Here is a 17,673-nt window from a genome sequence, read left to right on the forward strand (position 1 = left end):
ATGCTGAGCCGACGTTCCGGTTCCGATCGTCACTCGGTGACAGTACCCTCCTATATTTCACCAGAGACCTCAGTATACACCTCCTACCACTCGTACAGTCATGGGAACGACTCATCTGGAGCTGGACCTAGTAATAGCCGCCCCGAAGATGAGTACGAGGCCGACCTTGCCTCTATAGTGCAATTGGCGAACCTTTCAGCCGGCAATTTGGGATACGACAACTCGGTCGAAGGCCAGCCTATAGCTCCCAATTTGCAAGATATAGCCAACAAGACCACTTCTAAAGCACCTACCAAGAGGGCATCCACTCGGAAGGAGATTACGGCTGCTAAATCAGCCCGTAAAGGTCCCCAACAACGACGTATTCGACATAACGAGGGTGTAGACCCCTCAACGGCGGCTCAGGCCTCTCAGGCCATTATAGATGGTCATCTAAGGGCCCCCCGTACCCAGCGAACATACGCAGGGTACATGAGGAGGTGTCGGGAGTGGCTAGACGAATGGAACGCGAATCGAGCAGAATCCGAACGGGATCTTACCGGAGCGCTCGATGAACTTAGCGATCGATCTGCGACCTGTGTACAACTCTACATCGCTCATGGAGTGTCAGGGAAGAATGGTACGAAGCCTCTGAGCAAAGATACGTGTGATGGTATCAAGGCTGCCCTCAAAGCACACTTCCAAACGACGTTCGGAAATCGTTGTTACGTGAGTGAAACCTCATCTATCTTCACCCGGTCGTGGCCATCGACCTGATATACTATCGTATGTCTTCATAGGGAGAAACCTGGCAACAGAGGCCAGATGGTCAGTGGGAAGGGAACCCTATCTTCGATGGTCTCGTACAGGACCTCATGAAGTCGATCAAGAACCGGGATGGTCGAAGCATGGCTAGTGATCAGGTCGGTCGCATGGTTACTGAAAGAGGTGTCCTTTTCACCTTGCGTGTGCTTATACATTTCTGGCTGTCGATCATTCCTTATAGTCTCTCCCTCTCCACCTTCCCGATCTGCTCCACCTCGTCAAGTGGGTGAACTCGCAGTTGGACATAGAAACGGATCCGAAGACTCGGACCGAATGGCTGTTCGCACTTGCGTACATGACGACAACGTGGTTCCTGTTCTGTCGAATGGATGAGATCCTCAGTCTCCAGGTCAAGGCTATCGAGGAGAATGGATACAGCCCTGCCTATCCAGGCGAGAGGATTACTATGATTCATCTGATGTGGCGAAAGACGAATCAGCACGATCCGCGCAAGGGTGAGTGAAAATGCTCCCTCTTTCACCGGGAGTCCTCCGATTGCGAAACTTATGACTATCTTTGCTTCTCTTGTTATTTGTTTGTTCTGTAAATACATCAACAGGGCAAACGTATCAGGTGCACCCTCCTCACAATCCCAACGAGCTCCCTGCGTACTGCTGGACTCACCTTCAGAACTGGGCAAATCACCTTCGAAAAATCACCCACCTCGACTTAGCGCCCGAATACTACTTGTTCCCTGTTATTACACCTCGAGGGAATGTAGATTTCACCAAGAGGATGCCAGCGAGCTCGTGGCAGGTCATTTGGGACCGTATATTAGATCAATCCGGCCTCGCGGCGGCGTATCCGAACGGTAACTTCACTGGGCACTGTTTCAGACGAGGAGCAGCACAGTGGCGTTTCAGCTTCGATCCTGCGGGTCGGTGGTCGTTTACAAGCCTTACCTGGTGGGGTGGTTGGGTCGAGGGCGAGTCTGTAAGTCTTAGCGAACGTAAACAGTAAGGACAAGTCCACAGTGAATATCCTGACATTTTCATTCGCCACCTCCTTCATCTGTGTACGCTCGATCGACTTCATCGACCAGGTCGGTACGATGGCACGGTACCTTCTAGAGAACCTTCTCAAGGTCGAGAGGACCTACGGGGACATGCACCACCCTCAAAAGAACCCAAACAAAACTGTCAATCAAGCAGCACCGGGTGATTTGTACCCAGCGAAATCGGGAGACATTCTGGCCGTCCGACAAGAGCAGAAGTCGATGCATAGGGACCTCGTACGTGAGATCGATAGCCTGAAGGAGTTGTGCAGAGATCGTATCGTTACACAGACGCAGGGACCCAATTCGATGGTGAGTTCAGATCCCGAGTGAAATCCCTATCGCCTTTCACCTGGCTGATCATCAGAACACATATCAGACGGAAGACGACAAAAACGATATTACGAAACAGATTCTAAAGGGTTTCAATGACATGCTGGAGGCTCGTGGTCTCGCACAACCGTTTGAGACCAATCCTGTGGCATCAACATCGACATCGACATCGATGATACCGGCCGCATCAAACGGGAGTTCTTCAGTGAATTCTTCGGTCTTTTCGTCATTCACTGGACGACTCGAGACGTCCGAAAGGAGGGTCGACGCCATGCTACAGTGTGCACCGTATACGAGGGTAGTCACTGCAAACACCACAACCTTCACTGGACCTGTGTTGAGGCTACGACGCAGCGGGGAGATCATCGAAAGAGACAAACCCGAAATCCCCGCACCTGCGGATGTCAAGGAGGCTGTAATGCAGTGGTTCTTAGGAGGATTCCATCCCCATCACCCGTACGCACTGCAGGATTGGCCAAACGAATGGTGTACGAAAGGGAAGACCAAGGACGAGCTCGCTACGCAGAACGTTTACGTCCAGCGATCCCGTTTGGGGTCAGCATACTCTTCGCTCAATGAAGGAGCAATGGATTTCACCGAAGCTGGTTGGCAACGATTCCAGGCTCGTTATCCTCAGAAGACGGTCACTGCGGTTCTTAAAGCGGTCAGAGACGAACTCAAGGCGTCGGGGCAGATCACTGCTCGTATTAGTCGCAAGCGAAGCGATCACAGCGGACAGAACTGAACTTGAACTCCGTTTTGTCGATTTTTCACCTTTTTTCGAATGTTATAGCCTGTTGTTCGTGTTTACTAGTTTATACCCCGAAATCCTGTTCTGTTTCACCCTGTACAGCTATTTACTGTGTGTCTAAAGCTACGTGTTTGATCTAGAGTGAATTCTAGTAGGAACGACTCGTTTTTTAGCTCGAGAAGCGAAATCGTCAAAAAACACAAAAACGGTCGATGAACAATAAGCGAATTTCACCAGATGATCGTCGTTTTTCAAGAACGTCTAGTCGACCGATTTCACCCAAGAACCTTCATCTACATCAACTACGTCGATATCGTTCTAAGTCTTATTATCAATACTAGACACTTCAAAACACCTCGTACTGTTGCTCTAGACCTCCCTTACCCCTTACACGTTTCACCTCGTTCTTTTACTCCCGTTTGAAGCCATGTCCGACGCCCAAAGTTCTCAAAACGCCGTACGTCGAAACGTGACCTTCTTTCACCCAAATAAACGACTTACAAGCCTATAAACTGCTCATAGACCGCCTCATCCTCCTCTAAGCCCAAGCCTAAGCAGTGGGGAGGTAAAGAGGCTGCTGCTGCTCGGCAAAGCAAGAGGTTGGCCGCTCGAGAAGAGGCTCGCGAGGCTCGCGAGAAGGCTGATCGCGAGAACGCGGAGGCTGAGCGCTGGGAGGAGCAGGGAAAGAAGAAGAGAGCTCGGGAGGACACAGACTCGGGCTCTGACGACTCGGTGGACGAGTATGTCGAGGAGGAAGGGAAGTCGAAGTCGAAGAAGACGAAGACGAGGTCGGAGAAGAAGAGGAAGACGTGAGTGAAAGAGGAGACAATTTCACCGAGAACATTGACTTATATATCTCTTATATATCTCTATCTCTATGTCTCACAGCTCCTCCCCTCCCCCGGACGATGACGAGGATGAGTTGGAAGACCCGGAGGAAGCTGCTGCTGCTGCCGAAGACCCCAGCTTCGAGTACGACCGTGATCGAGCTGAGTCGGCAGAGGTGATGAAGTATTTCTGGCGATATCGAAAAGCCAAGGTATACTGGAAGCCTCAGGTGGTCTTTGACTACTGGAGGCAGCAGCAGAAGCCGGTAAAGTCCGGGAAGAAGAACGAGGAGACGGGTGAGGTCGAACGGAAGGCGTCGGCGCACATGGAGGTGAGTATTCAAGTTCGCAAGTGAAATCCGAGACATTTTCACCGAAGAATACTGATCGACTTTCGCTTATGTTTCTTCTTTCGTCTTCTAGTCTGCGATGAAGATCTTCTTCAGTACTACTGGGAAGGTCTTTGAGGGTCGTCATCGTTGCAAGGGATGCCTACAGCTGCCTCTGCGAAGCAAGAGGAAGATATCGGATGATGTTCCCGGTATCATCCTGAAATGCAAGCAGATTTCACCGACCGGTCGATGCGCTCAATGTGCTCTCGTCGGTGAGAAGTGTTCGCTTGAGGTCCAAAACGGAGACCTCGTTAGGGTCAGGGCCTCCTTAGCAGAGGACGTGCCGACGGGACTTGCGGAGCAGCTAAAAGACCTGCTTCAAAAGATCCAGAAGCACGTCAAGAACGACCAGGTTCGGATCACGGGAACGACGATCAACGGTGTTGTCGAGATGGCTGGGGAGCTCGAGATCCACCTAGAGGAGCTAGAGGAGGCCCTACAAGGTCTTCCGGTGAAGTACGCCGATACCGACTTCATCACGGTATTCGAGAACGGAGAAGAGGTCGATTTCGATCGATAAACTTATAATTCACTGCTTAGGCTTGTTGTATCTGTACTAGAGGGCTCTTGAATGAAATATGATCTTATTACACCGACAGAATCAACATACTATGAGCTCAGAACGATCTTACTATCTGTCGAGAAGTTACATCATTTCGAACCCAATTTTCACTGAAAACGCACATAATTGCACCCAACACGTATGAACAACTATCGCACTTGAATAGGTTCTTGACAACTGTTTCAAACGCTTTCAACTCTGAGTATGTTATTCATCTAGGTCTAGAGATGGTGTATGCAAGATTCGAGACAGCTAGAAGCAATCTGGCTAGGGTGAAACATCAAAATCGTTTCAAATTCGAAGCAATAATCGTGTTCGAGTAAGGGCGTTCTGCGCTTAGAATTACAGGTAATTCATGACTAATTTCACCAGGGGCGGCGCCCTACGGGCGCGGGAGCTATATAAGCGAGTTAAATCAGCCTAAATTAGATTTAAATCGAGTCGATAACAAGTGCGAGCCAAGTCGCGTTCTACGCTGAAGAAACCCTTGTTTTCACTTGGCTTAAATCGGATTTTTCGCCCGCAACCGTCTCGAAGGGCTAGACGCAGCGACTCGATTTAAATCGACTTAAATCATTGGGCATAAGCTGAAGGTCTTACGGGATTTGCTCAAATGCTGGATGGGGTACATTATGATTGATCTTCTCGGGAAGGTACGGTACTTCTCGAACCTGAAGGGTTTCCCGCCGTTTGCTGACAAGCATCGATTCATCAGAACCCAGCCGATAGCGTCAAACAAATGGCCAGCCTTATCGCCGCTACTATAGCGACCTTGCCCGCCCCCGCCGACATCTCTCCATTCGAAAACAATGGGCCCGTAGAAGATGCGGGATCAAGCCGTCTAGGAAAGAAGCAGTATGGAATTCGTCCCCATCTGAAGATCACCTACCAACTCTCGTCGAACTACAATGCTCAGGAGACGTTGCAGACTTGCGTCGATATTCTCAGGCGACGATTTGTAAAGGCTGGAATCGGACGTCATGTCGAGATCAGTGTCCGAGAGGACCTTCGCAGGGTCCATCCCGAGATCATCGAGCCCTGGCATTACAGTGACCAGGCGGCGAAAGGAACGAGTACGGTGGCGGAACGCATGAATACCATGTCAACCGCTAGGCCGGCTCCTCCTGCGCCGACAACCACCGCCAGGGTCGACCTGTTCGAACCTGAGACTGAGGACGACGAGATCGAGACCCCCACCGAGGTCGTGGACGCCGATGCTCACCTCGCGACTCCGACGGCTGGCGACAACGAAAGGGTCGCTGAAGCCCCCGCCGACCCCGCCGAGGCTGTGGGCGACAACGGTAGGGTCGCTGAGACCCCCGCCGACCCCGCCGAGGCTGTGGGCGACAACGGAAGGGTCGCCAACTCTAGCACCTCTACTACTGCCGCCAACGAATGGACCAACGACAGGATTCGAGTACGAAGCAGCGAGAGCTACGCGGCCCCCCTGCCGGCCCCCAAGAGGACTCATCAACTCCAGCCGGCTCATCAACTCCAGCCAAATGGACTACTAGACGATCGCGTTCCGTCTTCGAATGATCGCGTTCCTTCTTCGCATGATCGCGTTCCGTCTTCGCACGATCGCGTTCCGTCTTCGCATTTGGAACGGATCAAGGAATTGGCGAAGCTTGAAAAGGAGGAAGCGGATAGAGAGGTAGTCAAATCTCTGGAGAGGCAAAAGAAGGCGGGTGATATTCTGGCTCTTCTGGGCCTTTGAACTCGAACAAGTGTAGAGCACGAGATTTTTGATAAGATACATGATATTCACGCCGACTTGGCCTGTCCGACGAGCGAGGCATACAACGACTCAGGATTCTCGAGAAGAGTCGCAGGGCTGTCGTACTCGGCCACCGAACCTTGTTCGAGAACCAATATCTTGTCCGAGTGAGCGATGCTGCCTAATCGATGAGCGATAATGAGCTTTGTGACATGGTCGAAAGCCTTGCCCCTAAGGATCTGTTGGACCGCCTCGTCCGTTTCCAGATCGATACTCGAGGTAGCCTGTAACGATATCAGCTCGTTAGCATCCGAACGGTCCGCTCAAAGCTTCATCGAGCCATTCAAACTCACCTCATCAAGCACCAAAATCCTAGTCTCTCTCAGAAGCGCTCTAGCAAAGCAAACGAGCTGCCTCTGTCCAGATGAGAAGTTGCTTCCACCTTCGGCTACCGGAGCATCGAGTCCACCGAGCTGATTCTGGACAAAGTCTTTCAAGTAGCTCTGTTCGAGGGCGTGCCAGATGTCGGCGTCGCTATGATCACCAACTGGATCGACATTGCCACGGACGGTTCCTTCGAAGAGCTGAGGATCTTGCGGGATGATGGATATGGCGTGTCTGAGATCCTTCAGTCCGATGGTGGTGATGTCCACGCCGTCGATAAAGATCTGGCCTCCCGATGGCTCGATGATTCGGAACAACGCAAGGGTGATCGTCGATTTACCTAGAAGAGCAGGCACGTGAGTTCATAATGAGAATTGCGCAGTTCGTGCGAGTCCATAACCACGTACCGGCTCCAGTCCTTCCGCAAATCTTTTAGTTGACAAGATCCGTATTAGCCATACGGGTTTTCGATAGCTCGATTGCAGTCCACTCACTCCGATCGTATCACCTCCCTTGATGTGGAGGTTGACATCGCGCAGTGACGGGTTCAACTCCGGACGGTACCTAGCGGTGTAGTTCTTGAAGGTGATGGTGCCTTCTCGCGGCCAGGAAGCAGCCGGCTTGTTTTCTTCGATCTCATACGGCGCCTCGGGCGTCAGATGGGTGTAGCCAAGGACACGCTCAACACTGGTGATGTTGCTTTCTATACAATTACAGCGTAGTTTCGAAATCAGCGAGAGAAAATCGAACCGGTCACGTCTTGACACGCACCGACATCGCTGGCGCTTCGAACGGCCCATCCGAAAGCGCCGCTAACGTTCGAGACGTATACCAGAATGATTCCAGTGAGACCACTGTCGACCTTGCCCTTGCCAATGACGACAGAGAGTACTGAAGCGAGAGCGGCGGCCAAGATCAAGAAGGATCCGAGGCTTTCCAATCGAACCTGCGCAGGTCGAGCAGAAAACTTAGAGAGCTGCGAGTTGAAAAGGAAGCTTTGTACTCACCGCTAGCCATCGATTCTGTTCGCCCAAACCAGGTTGAAAACGTCAGCAAAGACTATATGAGGACTGGTCATGATGCGATACTCACGACATTCTGCATAGCGAAAGACGGAGCGTTAGCAATGAGCGGGCTGATTTCAATACGCGACTGGACCCACCATTGCGGGCATGAAACAGTGCTGGTTGCGATCGAGACGAGCCTCATTTGCGGAGCTGAATCGCTGAACTTGATTGAAGGCTCGTACAATTGGAGCACCCGAAAGGCTGCGAGAACGGCAAAGTAAATTAGATCACAATGCATAACGATAGGTATGTTCCGACTCACGATTCGTTGAGCCAAGAAAAGATGGGGGCTCGCGATACTGCATCCAACCGTTTCAGCTCTCGCGATGTAGCGAGATAGTATCGCATGATCGAACGGTAAACGAAGGCGAGAGGTAGGACGGCAACAAGCACCCAGGGAGCTCCGATGGCAATGACACCGACGACGCCAAGAACGGAAGTCATCGTCCTATGCACATCAGATGAGTCTCTTCAGTAAGCGCGGTCTGACCGGCACAAACGTGCCGAAGGCACCCACCTGAAGAATCCGCTGAATACCCTAACGAGCACTTCATCTGCGATATGTGACGTCGACGTGAGCATTTTGTTCCCTCAAGGCCTCAGATATAGCAACGTACCGATGGTGTGCATATCTCGCGTAAATATATTCAAAATTCTGAAGAGGGAGATCTTAGCTCGGAGCTGAGTTTGGAGCAGGGACCTTTGTCTTACCGTCCTTGGGGCGTCTGTTCAAAGAAGTTCATAGGCGACCGCATGAGTGCGGCGAAACTGCAACCGTGGTGTTGGGATCAGCACGAGATACTGACCCAGAATACAGATCCAGGCTTTTAGACGGCATCGTTGACTTACCTCTTGTCGTGCATCTCCTTGGAACAACGGATGGCGCAGAGGACTTGCAGTAGCAGCGTAGCCGCGACCGACAGGACAGAAGACAAAACGCCGATACATCCGTACCACAGCAGGTAGGTCGCGGTGTTCTGGTTGGTGCCCTCGGCGTTGTTGGCTTGAGCCCAGTACCGCAAGATCAAGTTGCCCGCAATCGACGTCGCTTGAGCTCCGAGGATGCAGAGGAAAAATGAGGCCACACCAAAACGACTGGCCGCAGCGATGTAGTCGCGATAGACTTGTCGGTTGACAGCTCCTTTTTCTCTGGTTTCCTTTGGCCGCGAGTCTTCCTTCAAGTCTCGGACGGCTTCAATCTTGGCGGCTCGCGTGCTCAGAACGGATGCCCGCCTCATGGTCGCGATCGACATTCGCCTGTCCATCTTCGGGATCCTGGCAGCGTCTTGCTCGTGCTCGCTGGTATTGTCGTCGCCCTCATCGGGAACATCCTCAATCAATTCAGGTGACTCGGTCGATTCTTCTTCCTTGCGGTCCTCTTCTGGCTGATTACCCATGGCATTGACCAGCTTGGCAATCTCGCTGTTGGGATTGGCCATTGCCTGGGGTGATGTTGCTTTATCAGTGGACTATTCCCGTGCTGCTTCGAACGGCGGCCCAACCCACCTCGCTGTACGAGCTAGTTTCCAGAATGATGCCCCGGCGTAACATTACGATCTTATCTACAGAAGGCAGCCACGTGATAGCGTTGGTGCACAAGATTCGTGCTTTCGAACTGAGCAGACCCTGTGCGCCAAAGACGTTATCCCAAACGTCTTTTATGAATATGACCGCCGAAGAATGGGAAGTCAGCTAGACGTATTACGTGCGGTAAGTGCATGGCTTAACTTACGTTTACCGACATGCGCCTGACGAGGAGACATTCATTGTGAGTTACGATTACTGATCGCAAGCCAGAGGACACTCACATCAACCGCTGAGAGAGGATCATCCAGAAGATATAGGTCCGCTCGGGCGTAAACACATCGAGCCAAGCTGATTCGGGCCTTTTGACCTCCACTCAGGGAGACGCCTGATGAAGAGAGGGCAATTGGTACATGCAGCTTATCTCCCACGAAGGGTCAGACTCACCCTTCTCACCGACCTGGGTCGCGTCTCCCTCGGACATGATCGCAAGGTCCGGGCGCAAGGCACAAGCATCCAAAACTTTTTCGTAAAACGCCCTGTCGAATTTGGTACCAAAGATAATGTTGTCTTTGATACTTGCAGACAGAATGAAGGCGTTCTGGTGAGAGTCTCGCGAGCCTCGTCAGTTCTGCTTCTTCGACCGAGACAAGCAGCAAGCCTCACCTGGTTGAAATACGCTATGTCCCCTCGGACGGTAACAGACCCGTCGGTCCGCCTCATCTCGCCCACTAAGTGCACACCGGCGGACTAGATAGTCAGCTTGGCACGGTACTGCCGGTGTTGGAAAGGCGGACTCACGAATGCATGACAAAAGCGAAGTTTTGCCGTCGCCAACTCGTCCAAGCACAGCAACCAACTCGCCCTTGTTGACAGTGAGGTCAATCTGTTGCAGTGTAGGCTGAGCGCCCTGCTCGTCGGACCATCCGAATTCCCCATTCTCAATCTTGACGACTTCTTGTCCTCGTCGAGGGGTGTCATAACCGTTGCTTGCATCGGGGCGAATGATTGTGCGGGCGTCTTTTTGCAGCTCCTTAGCTACTAGGTAGCTTTCGAGACGGGTAACCGAGACAGTTGCCTCGATAATGGAGCTGATGATGTTTGAGAAAACTCCGAGCGGGAAGGCGAGCAGGCCAAAGAGCGATATAGCCGGAAAGATCTTGTCCGAGGTGAGAGGGTGCGGGCTAGTCAAAGCATAGGTCGCGAACGTGCCGAGTGCGACCAGAAAGGGAGTGGAGGACCAAAAGAAGAAGCTCATGGAGTTGTTGTATCCGATCTTCTTAAGCATCGTCAATTCCTGATTGTTCCTGACGTCCAAAACTTTTGCCGAAAACGCCGATTCCCACCCGTACAACTTGATGCTTTTGATATTGCTGAGCACCTCGTTCATCAGTCGAGTCCGCTTATCCTTGTTGCGCATCTGCTCCTTCTGCAACCTCTTTTGTCGCCGAGCGATCATCGCGTTGACGGGCAAACTGACGACCATGATTCCAACTCCAACGAATGCTTGCCATCCGAGCAGATTGTAAAGCGAGACAAATGCGATGATGATCTGAGAATCAAGCATGACCGTCAGATTGTGATGGCGAGACTTGCGATGGCAGCGTATACTACTGACCTGGAAAGGACCGCTCCAAGCGATATGCAGGTACGTCAATAGATCGGCGATCCGGACCGTATCAACGCTCTGAAGGTTGACGATATCCCCTGTGGTCCTGCCACCCTTCTCCCCATTGCTTAGGACAAGACTCTTCTGGTAAATGAGCATAGCCAAGGCTGATCTGACTCGCATTGTGCTCTCGAAGGCCCGCTCAAAGTATTGATGCAAGAGGAAGGTCGCCAGATTGGCACAAGCGAACATGCCAAACGCGATGACAAAGCCTTGGATGGCAGGTTGAGGCTGCGAGTGTTCCTTCTTGTCGGTCGTCGCATAAGACTGCACAAAGCTCAATAGTAAGCGCAAGAGCTGAGGTTGCAAGAACGAGAGCATGTCGTAGGTAGCCTTCAAGCATCCAGCCACGACGAAAGGTCCTCCGAAGGCCTTGAAAAGGGCGATCTTCAATGATGGGGTCTTCTTCTGACCTGCTGCGACGTATGAAAGCTGCTGTTGCCAGGAAGCCTTCAGTCGTGCGTTCAAAGCCTCGGCAGAATCGCTGGGGGGAAGAGGCCACATGTCGTCCTCTTCGATATATCGTCGGGCCCCGAGTCGCATAAGGGCTGGGAAGCAGGCAGGCGATAGCGTCAGCATGATGTAGCATGATCAGAGCTTATAAACTTACGGGTCAGGAATCCGAACGTCAAGCGAGAGTAAATGTTGGCCTTCAACACAGGACTTTCGGCGTGCTCTAAGGCGATCTTTTCTCCGAGAGTCCTCTTGGCGGACCGATCTTCCTGGCCATCATCCTCTCCACTCTCCTCGGCGATGACGTGGTCGTCGTCGCTTGAAACACCCTGATATCCTCCAGACCTGGACCTAGATCTCGACCTCGTCCTTCCCTTGACGTTTTTGGAAGGATTCCCTTTGCCATTGCCATAATCCACCTCTTCCCCAATTTTGATTCCACCCTGCTCGGGCCCAAAGATATCCACAATCCAAGCCATCACTCCAAATCCGATGCTGCAGGCAAAGAGCGCGAAACTCGCTTTGCCTGTCCTGTTCCAAGCCCCATAGACGTAACTAGAGCCGTAAAGCGGGGTAGAGCGGTCCTGGTGGAGCATGGAGAATCGAGTTCGGATGGCAGCTGCGAGGGCAACTAGGTATACAGGCCAGAACAGGAGGATGATCGAGGAAGACCGGAGCGAGTGGAGGTGATTGAACCAGGACAGGGCGGCGAGTACCGGGATGGCCAAAAGGTGAAGCAGGGAGGGAAGGGTGATGATATCCTTGAAGGCATGAGGAGTATGGACGAGCACGAGTACGAGATGAATTACGGCTGTCATGAATGAGATGATCAGGAAGATCTAATCAGAGGACGACATCGAGGGTGAAAGGACCAAAAAATTAACGCTGAATTGATGGGCACAAATGCTGCGACGAGCCGCTTCGTACTGACCATCTTCATCCACAACCTAGCCTTGCTCCATCCTGTTCTTTTCCGCCTCGGTCCTTTCCTCCCAACTCGAACGACATCCCAGATCCCGGCTACGAGTAAGATGACGAGCGGTAGCGGTAACACCGCCGCGCTTTCAAAGCACGGAGTCAAGTCGAACTGCCTGATCTTGGAGATGGGTCCAAAACCTTCCGGAGAATAGCACAAGGGCTTTCGGTGTCCGCTCTTCTGATGGTAGTGATGGTGAACTGATTGACTGTCACCGTGCTTGTTTGAAAATGTCTGTCCTGACATTATTGTTTCCTCCTGCGAAGAGGCGATCAGGACGTCTGCCAAAAATGGCAGCCAGGACGACATCATCGTGATCGGTGAGCGGACGGAAAGCTCGATCTCGGTGAAGTATGGGTGGATCTCCTTTTCCCTTTCGCTGCTTGAATGTAGCCTGGAGCTTAGTGTAGCTCTCCACCCTGGATTACTAATAGCTCGTTGAGGTTGATCATATGAATTACCATAATGTATGTAAAAGTACTGGATGTGAGAGAGATCGAGATCAGGGACCGCGTGGATGACATCCGAGGCTGAAAGAGAGTCACGTGATAGCTGACCAATCAATTAATATCGATCGGCATCAAAACCCTTGCGATCGCCGAACGTCTCATTCTCAAAACACCTTGATCACCATTCAATAAGCTACGACAATTACAAGCGCATCCATTTGAACGAGAATCCGAGCTCGAGGAGAGTATCGAGATGACCGACTCCTGGCGGTGCCGAGGTTTCCGAGATTACGCTGATGTAATGCGCCAGATATGGGCGTCCGGCTGGGGCATGAGAAGCTGACACCTTGCAAGTTACAACATGGTCGACGGTACCCGCTCATGGTGTCGAACTCCTATGCAGGATTCGGGATTCCTTCTCGGCAGAGAATTCATCGTACGAAGTACAGAGAACTCTTTTGCCATCGTCTCCCTGGCTGGAGTGAGAGCTACATCGTTCCTTGTTGTTCCGACTCGTCATTTCCTTCGGCGATGTCCGATGCTGTGAGACCCACTTTCACGAACTCAAACAAGAAGACGCCCGCGACTGTTCAATGCATCGGAGTAGGTCTATTATGTACGGTATTATCCTGATCTATCCTCTGAGACTGACTATGTGAACTATGTACCGGTGCTGTCGAGTGAGCCATGATGATCACTCTCTTTCTGCTTCGGTCAAGTCCGAGTGACGAGTTTCAGCGCGCTTCGTTGCTTGAATTTTGGGTCGAGTGCTATGCCAAACAGAACAACCTGAACGCTTGAGACATCTTCTACATCGTCTCGAACTTAAGAGGAAATATTGAAAACCTCTGGAAGAGCGATCGCTGATTGTGGGGGACACATACGTCAAGGAGTCCTAAGGGGCAGGATTAAAATGCATCCGTCGGATGCTACGCTCGAAGGGAGAGACCATGATGATGACTTGTGCTACATAGGCCTGCGTGCAGTAGATTGATCAGCTAATTGATTGACTACGAACATCTAGAATGACCTAGACAGGATAAATCGATGATCCATGGTGATTGTGGCTCTCGAGGACTAACCCAAAATTCGCCAATCTACTAAGAAAGTGCTTGATCGGGACTAACTCCGGAAGCAACTAAATTGCCTGTGCAATTTAGTTTTGAGATCCGCGGGACCGGGATCAGCCAATCACGTTGACGCGGTATGCGATCGAGGTCGACCTCCATCGAGATCGAGTTCGTCATCAACAACATCGACCGTTGCCTCGAAAGTATCGATTCACTCGTTGTAATCAGACGACTTGCTCACGATCACCATTTACAGTAGAATTAGCTGCTATATATTGCAATCATGTCGTTCGTACCTCAGGAGACCGACCCTTTGTTGGACAACCCGAACCGGCCATCTTCGACCCAGAACCCACCTCGCGGAGGCGACCCCAGGGTCTCTCGAACTCGGTCCGCAGAGACCTCGAGCGATCTCGATTCGGAGGATGAGCGGATGGGTACTTGGGGAATGAGGGAGAAGAGAGGAAAGTCGAGGTTGATTGTAGACAATGTAGGATTGGGATGCATCTTGGTGAGTACCGGTCTCGCTCTTTTTTCTACCTCTCCCATTTGCAATCGGGAGATGGAGAGGCTGATCACCCGTCCTGATTTCTTGTTCGTATTCTCGTTCAACTTGTAGCTCGGGCTGCTTATGTTTATGCCTATGGTTCAGTACCTCGTCCTCGAAGCATACCGCAAGGATCCCAAAGGGACGGGTTGGTTTGTCCTACACCCGACTATGCAGAGCCTCGCAATCACCATGGCCGTCCTCTGTGAGTTTACGATTTCCTGCTCACACACATGTGCACCACGCTAATCAGGTCCTGGTTTCTTGTCTAACTCATAGCCATCCAGTCCTTGCAGACGACTACATCCCCATCCGGAAGCGCCGAGAAGCACGCCGCGTTCCGTCAACATCAACTCATCAACCTCGCCTTCTCCCTCCCCATCCTCCTCATTGGTGTCTCTTCCATCATTTACAACAAGCACATACACAATGCTCCTCATTTCGTCTCTGCTCACGGAAAGATGGGTCTAGCTATCGTCATCTGGTTGTTCGTACAAGCGCTCGTTGGCATCGTCGCTTCTTCAGCGGCCAAGAAGTACGGGGACAGCGCGAAGAGATTTTACAAGTATCACCGATTGTCGGGCTACCTGTTGCTGCCTTTGGTTCTGGTCACCGCGCATCTGGGAGGAGCTTATTCGGACTGGATGGTGAAAGGGCATAGCAAGATGTGGCAGAGGGTAGTCGCTTTCGATGTCGGGTTAGCTCTAGTTGCGGTCGGCGTAGTCGTACGTGCAAGGTGAGTCGCGGACTTCAGGTGTCAAGAATCGTGGTGGGATACTGATCGGTCTTCCTTCTGCTTTCGCGGTTGTAGGCCAAGCAAGATGAAGTTCTTGTAGATTGTACATACTATGCGTCCTCAAGATGCATCATTACTCCAGCCAGCGATTCCAGTCTTGATCAGACCCATAACATAGCTACACCGCGAAGCCAAGCTCTTCTGCACCATGAAGCTGACCTAGTCTGCAGTGAAGCGTTCGGCAACTACTTGGAGAGAAGGCTACGTAACGATGTGGCGCGGATTGAGAGTTTCCACCTCAGAGTCTCCGTAGGATCGTACTAACACTCCCCCTTCAAAACCCGGTATTTGAGCATTTGTTTTTCGCTTCTACAGCATAGCCAACGTCGAAGCAAACTCCTGCCCAGACTCCTTGATCATGGCCGCAGAGGAAACGTTGGATCGGATGGATGCCAAGTGAACAAGTGATAATAACGAGATCCATATGTTTTCATGCATCGTACAAGCATGATCGAGTTGAATTACAATCCAGCTGGTGCTCGACGTTTTCACTCCTGGTGGTTCTGTTCAGGCTATTCAGCAGCAGAAGCGACGTGAAGGTCTGTATGACGATGCGAGATAGGGGAAACAAGCTTTGGGTTAGTAATCAAGTACCTGTTGTACAGCGGCATGTACGAAAAGAAGAAGGAAGAAGGATTAAGAGACTTTCAAGTGATTGACATACCGAAAGCGGAATTACGATTGTCCCGAGATATTGCCTGGTTTCTAGAAGGGGAGGGCTGGTTTGGCGTTCTGTTTCACCTCTTTTCGAGCCTGCCGGACCAGGAGCGGATGAATCGATATCATAGGAAGATGACGATCAGCGCGACCACGTCGACCATATCTCATAACTCGGACCTCGCGATAGCCCGAGACTCACCTGTCTCCACTCTTCTATCCGCTTGTCCATCCCTTCCAATCGAGCCTCCGTCTCCGCCCTCCTATCTTTAGCGACCCGATCGACCTTCCTGCCCCTAAAGTCACCCAGCTTCTTATCGCTCGGCCTGATACCGCTCGGTTGCTTGTTGGGAATGACCACCTGTTTCTTCTCGCTCAGGTTTCCGCCCGTCCAGGTGACCACTACTCCATCCTGATCATAAGTGATCTTCTTCGCACCCAGAGGGTTTTTACGGGAAGGAGGAAGCCAGGTGGGAGGGAAGGATTTGAGCAGGTCTGATTGTGTGCGAAGGGAGATGCGGCGGGAGGCGAACGGGTTGGGGATCGTGAGATGAATAGGACCGGGAATTGGCTCTTCAGACGTTGCTGATACCGATGATGATGAAGAGGATGTAGAGGAAGATGCTGCTGAGAGGGTGGATGGATCCGCAGAGATAATGTGCGATCGGATCAACCGAGCCAGCGGAGAAGGTGCGAACTTTGAGCTGATCGGCGACGTGAAGGTCTGGCGGATGATGGATGAGCCTCGCATATTTGTCTATGATAGTTGCTGCTATGATATGACGGTGTGCTAGAAGCCTCAGACGTCAAATACCAAGCACAACCATACTGACCGTCATAGATTCAGTTGTTCCAGGCCAAAGGACAGGGTTAGAGTATTGGGCTCGGTGAAGACGCGGAGATACGAGACTGGTAACGCGGACATCAAGGCGTTTCAAAACCCCCGAATTCGCAACGATCCAGATTCGATGCTTTGAGAGTTAGCAGATCTCGGTATGGCAGAGAATGATAGCTGAGTTCTCGATGAGATGATTCGGCTCGAAGAAAAGATTGCTGTCTCATGCGCTTGTTGTTTCCCGATGTTGAGGGGTCCAGTGTCTATATATTTTACAACACGCTTTTCGAAAACAATCCGCGAGTAATGGTGCAGTGGTAACGCAGCACTCCGAAAGTAACTCTCCCAATCCTCGGCACCCACAAACCAGACTTTACTGGCTAGTGATCCGGGGAGGATGAGGGGAAAGAGCGAGACGGTTGGTCCGTTCTTTTTGCAAGCGTCTACAAGGGCATGCATCCGAGATATACAACTTTTTGTGATTGAAGCCTCACATAATCGCTACGCCAATCTTGAAAGGTCAAGCTTGAAACGCTTCGGTCTCGGGTTCGATCCAGATCCGAGACCGCGAAGATTTTGCCCGATCGAACTCGTCACGTACCATCGTCGCTTGTCCATCTCGACTCTATCCTTTAATTCTCCCATTGTGCGTATCTATCTAGATTACAAGTGCGAGGCTCAAGGTTCGATGTCAGAGCAGTTGGTTATCACCGCTCGTAAGCCCAAAACTAGCTGGTTCACACACATCTTTTCCATCGATCTGGCGTAATCTCATCACTAACGTCTCGCTTTAGGGCGTTGTATAGGTATCTTCACGACTATAGATCTATCAAGGGTGCTCGAGGAGTTTTCTACGTACCGTTGAT

General features: G+C 51.5%; 6 protein-coding genes across 6 annotated transcripts; 4 read left to right on the top strand and 2 right to left on the bottom strand.

Annotated features, from left to right (window-relative positions):
• Nucleotides 1–2,876, top strand: HD553DRAFT_346006 (uncharacterized protein; the record flags this gene model as incomplete). Its single annotated transcript, XM_046183158.1, has 6 exons — nt 1–708; nt 780–902; nt 986–1,259; nt 1,364–1,737; nt 1,847–2,110; nt 2,178–2,876. The coding sequence occupies 6 exons, from the start codon at nt 1–3 to the stop codon at nt 2,874–2,876; spliced, it is 2,442 nt and encodes an 813-aa protein (XP_046032999.1).
• A 433-nt stretch (nt 2,877–3,309) lies between these two features.
• On the top strand, nt 3,310–4,621 carry HD553DRAFT_326805 (uncharacterized protein; the record flags this gene model as incomplete). Its single annotated transcript, XM_046181739.1, has 4 exons — nt 3,310–3,339; nt 3,405–3,691; nt 3,771–4,041; nt 4,133–4,621. 4 exons carry the CDS (start codon nt 3,310–3,312, stop codon nt 4,619–4,621), a joined length of 1,077 nt encoding a protein of 358 aa, XP_046033000.1.
• A 462-nt stretch (nt 4,622–5,083) lies between these two features.
• Nucleotides 5,084–6,421, top strand: HD553DRAFT_319441 (uncharacterized protein). Its single transcript, XM_046181021.1, has 2 exons — nt 5,084–5,316; nt 5,379–6,421. Exons 1-2 carry the CDS (start codon nt 5,284–5,286, stop codon nt 6,378–6,380), a joined length of 1,035 nt encoding a protein of 344 aa, XP_046033001.1. The 5' UTR covers nt 5,084–5,283; the 3' UTR covers nt 6,381–6,421.
• Nucleotides 6,422–12,888, bottom strand: HD553DRAFT_319444 (putative metal resistance protein ycf1). Its single transcript, XM_046181022.1, has 22 exons — nt 12,409–12,888; nt 11,635–12,316; nt 10,974–11,572; nt 10,157–10,907; nt 10,022–10,086; nt 9,803–9,956; nt 9,640–9,743; nt 9,564–9,579; nt 9,338–9,486; nt 8,681–9,273; nt 8,543–8,599; nt 8,449–8,486; nt 8,349–8,385; nt 8,094–8,279; nt 7,927–8,032; nt 7,857–7,862; nt 7,772–7,786; nt 7,536–7,710; nt 7,259–7,467; nt 7,172–7,193; nt 6,734–7,104; nt 6,422–6,664 (listed from the first exon to the last, which is right to left on the bottom strand). The coding sequence occupies exons 1-22, from the start codon at nt 12,763–12,765 to the stop codon at nt 6,428–6,430; spliced, it is 4,929 nt and encodes a 1,642-aa protein (XP_046033002.1). The 5' UTR covers nt 12,766–12,888; the 3' UTR covers nt 6,422–6,427.
• A 1,260-nt stretch (nt 12,889–14,148) lies between these two features.
• Nucleotides 14,149–15,452, top strand: HD553DRAFT_143105 (uncharacterized protein). The gene is made up of 4 exons (XM_046176680.1): nt 14,149–14,483; nt 14,592–14,724; nt 14,799–15,255; nt 15,331–15,452. Exons 1-4 carry the CDS (start codon nt 14,256–14,258, stop codon nt 15,353–15,355), a joined length of 843 nt encoding a protein of 280 aa, XP_046033003.1. The 5' UTR covers nt 14,149–14,255; the 3' UTR covers nt 15,356–15,452.
• A 383-nt stretch (nt 15,453–15,835) lies between these two features.
• Nucleotides 15,836–16,928, bottom strand: HD553DRAFT_319451 (uncharacterized protein). The gene is made up of 2 exons (XM_046181023.1): nt 16,806–16,928; nt 15,836–16,696 (listed from the first exon to the last, which is right to left on the bottom strand). Exons 1-2 carry the CDS (start codon nt 16,809–16,811, stop codon nt 16,115–16,117), a joined length of 588 nt encoding a protein of 195 aa, XP_046033004.1. The 5' UTR covers nt 16,812–16,928; the 3' UTR covers nt 15,836–16,114.
• Nucleotides 16,929–17,673: the final 745 nt, after the last annotated feature.

Source organism: Filobasidium floriforme (genome assembly GCF_021052385.1).
Source record: "Filobasidium floriforme strain CBS 6241 chromosome Unknown HD553scaffold_27, whole genome shotgun sequence".
In the NCBI taxonomy this organism is placed as follows: domain Eukaryota; kingdom Fungi; phylum Basidiomycota; class Tremellomycetes; order Filobasidiales; family Filobasidiaceae; genus Filobasidium; species Filobasidium floriforme.